The sequence below is a fragment of the Elephantulus edwardii genome, unplaced genomic scaffold, assembly GCF_000299155.1.
Source record: "Elephantulus edwardii isolate Elephantulus edwardi_28Jun2011 unplaced genomic scaffold, EleEdw1.0 scaffold00080, whole genome shotgun sequence".
NCBI classification, from domain to species: Eukaryota; Metazoa; Chordata; class Mammalia; order Macroscelidea; family Macroscelididae; genus Elephantulus; species Elephantulus edwardii.
In genome coordinates, this window is record NW_006399830.1 from 12,438,880 (window position 1) to 12,442,391 (window position 3,512).

At 57.4% G+C, this 3,512-nt stretch overlaps 1 protein-coding gene across 1 annotated transcript in view; it reads right to left on the minus strand.

Annotated features, from left to right (window-relative positions):
• Positions 1-607: 607 nt before the first annotated feature.
• TMEM120A (transmembrane protein 120A) overlaps positions 608-3,512 on the minus strand; it is a 7,817-nt gene continuing 4,912 nt past the window's right edge. The window contains exons 4-12 of the mRNA XM_006889693.1: positions 2,242-2,301; positions 1,937-2,032; positions 1,763-1,852; positions 1,525-1,590; positions 1,364-1,425; positions 1,159-1,251; positions 985-1,049; positions 809-877; positions 608-727 (exon numbers count right to left, since the gene is read on the minus strand). Coding sequence (XP_006889755.1) covers positions 608-727; positions 809-877; positions 985-1,049; positions 1,159-1,251; positions 1,364-1,425; positions 1,525-1,590; positions 1,763-1,852; positions 1,937-2,032; positions 2,242-2,301 — 721 coding nt within the window. The remainder of the gene's footprint in view (positions 728-808; positions 878-984; positions 1,050-1,158; positions 1,252-1,363; positions 1,426-1,524; positions 1,591-1,762; positions 1,853-1,936; positions 2,033-2,241; positions 2,302-3,512) is intronic.

The following is a 3,512-nucleotide window of genomic DNA, read 5'->3' on the forward strand; positions in this document are numbered from 1 at the left end:
TGGAGCACCCCCAGGCTGGACCAGTCTGCCTTCACCAGACAGCCTGGCCCGGGTGCGCGGCCAAGGCCAGGCAGCCCCACATCCTGCGACCATCTCAGGCCCTCTTTGGCTGTGACAGACAAGGGGTTTTTTTTTTTTTCAGTCAAGCCAGGGCCTGACCCTTCATGATTTTCAATGACTGTAAATAATTTTAAATAACCTCTGACCCTTGGAATAAAGAGATCGGTTTTCTGTATCTGTCTGAGCTTGTGTGAGCCAACAGGGGACCTCTGCATGGTTCTGCCCAGTTCAGAGGAGAGACCAGCTGTGTCACCGAAGGTGGGGCTGACACAGCGCTGGCTGCCTGAGGGACAACACACACACACCCCTCAAGCCTCCGGGGTGCCTTCTTCCTTTATTGAAGACCCTGGTCCCAGCTCCCAGTGGAAACTGGCACACCCAGGTCTTCCTCTCCAGCTTAGCCTTCAGGGCCCACAGAGCCCACCAAATCCAAGGGAGGGTGGATGAGACTCTCCCACGTGAGGGGTATCTCCCAGCCCTCAGGCAGTGAGTGACAAGAGACTCCCTCCTGCGGAAGGAGACTGCTCGCTGTGCTGGGAGCCGGGCCTCACTCCTTCTTGCTCTTGATCCCCTGTCTCTGGCTGTGGAATTTCTGGTGCACGACCCGCAGGGTGGTGAAGAAATTGCCGAGGAAGAGGAGGAGGAAGGGGAGGCCGCACATGAGCACCTGGGGGATGGGGAGAAGATGGGGGTGAGGACTGGAGCCTGGTCTGGCTCCCCACTTGCTATCCCAGGAGCCCCTGCTCACCTGCCACTCCTTGCACTCAGGGTCCTGGGCCAAGTGGAACAGGGTCAGTGCATTAAAAAGCTGCCAGAACTGGGGAGACGGCATGGGGGGGTGGGGTTACTATATAGACTCTGGTCCCTGCACCAGGGCAGAGGGTAGACAGACACATGGACGGGGGACACACAGGGGCCACTTACATGTCCGAAGAAAAGAAAGGGCAGCAGGAAGGTGAGGCCCCGCCACATCCAGGACTGGAAGCCCTCTGAGGGAGGAAAGAGTCAGGGTCCCAAACCACCGGATGAGTTTGGGATGCTTCAAGCCGCATCCCCACCCTCCCGGCTCCCCAGAGGCTCCGCGTGGTCCCAACTCACCCACAGTGAGGTCCATGGTGTGCCTCTCGCCCAGCGCCCGCAGGCGGTACAGACAGCCACTCTGGTAGTAATACTGCAGGAACTGCACAAAGCCTGGGGGCCAAGGGTTAGGAAGCGCCTGGAGCCGGAAGTTCTCTTCCTGGCCCTGCCTCTGCCCCTGCCCTCAGGTGACCCCACAGCTGGGAGGGGAAGCTGGGCCACTCACTCTGGTACATAGAGAAGGACAGGAACTGGTTCCGGAACCTCTGGTACATGAGGCCATCAGGCCTAAGGCAAAGAGCGGAGATGTGGACTAAGAGCTTGGGGGCCGTCCTCTCCTCGCCTGCCCCTCTCCTGCCTGCTGAGGCCCCAGAGGTGACCACTCACCACGTCAGCATGACTCCCGACAGGAACGTGGACACGTAGTGATGAAACACCCACCAGCCTTTGATCCTGATGGGGAGGTGCTGTCACTCTCCTGTCCCCGCAGCTCAGGGATGGAGAGTGGGGCTAAAGGGGGAAGAAATCTCTCGGGCCGGCCCAGCTTCCCAGGCTCCCTGTCCCTCCCCACATCTCCCACAGCGGCTCCTGGGGTCCCCCGGCCCCCCACTCTGCGCCCACTCACCGGGAGCCGTTGTTGATAAGTATGCTCTCCCGGATGGTCAGGGTGCAGTAGTACCAGACCAGAAGGAAGTTAAAGGCCGCATCTGTCACCCTGGGAGCGGAGGACAAAGGGTTGGTGCTGGAAAGCCCACAGAGGTCACGGGTCTCGCCCCAAGCCAGGAGCCAGGACGCCCACCTGGAGTTGAGGAGGAAGCGGCAGGTGAAGGAGATGAGGATGAGGATGATGGTGAGGTAGAGCTTGAACTTCTCGTACTCGTCCTTGTAGGCAAACCTGGGGGCAGACAGACATGCTGGGTGCTGGGCCCCACACTGCCCCACCTCCCCTCCACCTGAGAAGGGCCATCTCTGCCCCGGGGAACTAACACAGAGCCAGCATCGGGGAGCAGACCCCAAGACTCAGCCCCCAGAGAAGCTAGAGTGATAACGGGCTCGGGTGCATCGGGGGATGGAATGGAGACCCAGCTCGTAACAACAAATTACTTAGCCTGCTTGCTGAGGAGTGTCACGTTGACGTTACCCAGAACCAGGCTCAGGTACAGCCTAGGGGAAGAGGAGAGGCTTGTCAGCAGAGACCTAAGAACAGAGACGCCCCCCACCCCCCACCCCACCCCGTGGTCCCGGTGAGGCCTGGTCACCATGCCCACAGCTCTGCCCTTCCCACGCCCTTGGCTGCTGCTGCTTCTTGTGCTCCGGCAAGTCAGAACAAACCCAGAGCTGACCCTCCAGGTTTTCAGAGGCAGTAAACTGCGTGGGAGGAGACTGCCCATCTTTCTCTCTCAGAGCCACTGGTGGATTATTAGAACCACGCACCTTTGGGTTGGCAGTGCAGCTCCTTACCAGAGGTCTCTATGGCCTTGGCTTGGAGTCTTTTTTGTCACTGTGTACCACAGAGTTAGAACCAACTCAGCTGGCACCCTGTGCCAGCCTTCCGAGGCAGCACACTTTGCAGGTGGAGCAGCTGGTGGACGGGTGGGAGCTAAGGGCCAACTCCTTCAGAAAACTGATGCCCAGCCTCTGCTCCTCTCCGCTCCAAGTCCTGACCCAAGGGGGGCCGAGCTCCCGCTGCACCTTCTCTGGTTCTCCCAGCACCTCGAAGCTGTTCCCATACCTCCCATGGCCCCTGCGGGCCCCTCTGGACTCAGCTATGGGAGACCACCGTCCATCACGAGTCCCACTGCTCCCTGCCATCTTTACTCCAGGAATCTTCAGTCCTGAGTCCACTTCAAGAAGTTACATCCACAGTCATGCCCCACCCAGAACATGGCCCCTGGAGCCCCTGCTGGTCATTCTGACCTTGAATGCCAACACCCCCACTTTCCCTCTGCGGACCCTTCCCCACATGGTGGCATCCTGGTCTTCCTCTCCTTTTCCAAACCAGCTGGGTCCCTAATGCCCTCTTTCACTTTAACTGCTTTCTTTTTTCTTTAATTAGATTTTATTGTAAATTTATAAAGAACTTGGATTTCCATTCATTCACTGTTGCTCATTTTTCTCCCTGTCTCCCCACCCCCTCAGTTCGCTTTTTTCCTTGGAAAGAAAGTTCTTTCATTATTGTACAGTCGCCCCCACCCCCAAACCACTTTACTACGCAGCTCTTATTCTGGACTCTTGTCATGCCAATAATACCTACTCATATACTGACTGGAAGAGATCTATATTTGTTCCTATCCCAAAGAAAGGTGACCCAACAGAGTATGGAAACTACAGAACAATCTCACTGATTTCACATGCAAGCAAGATTTTACTGAAGA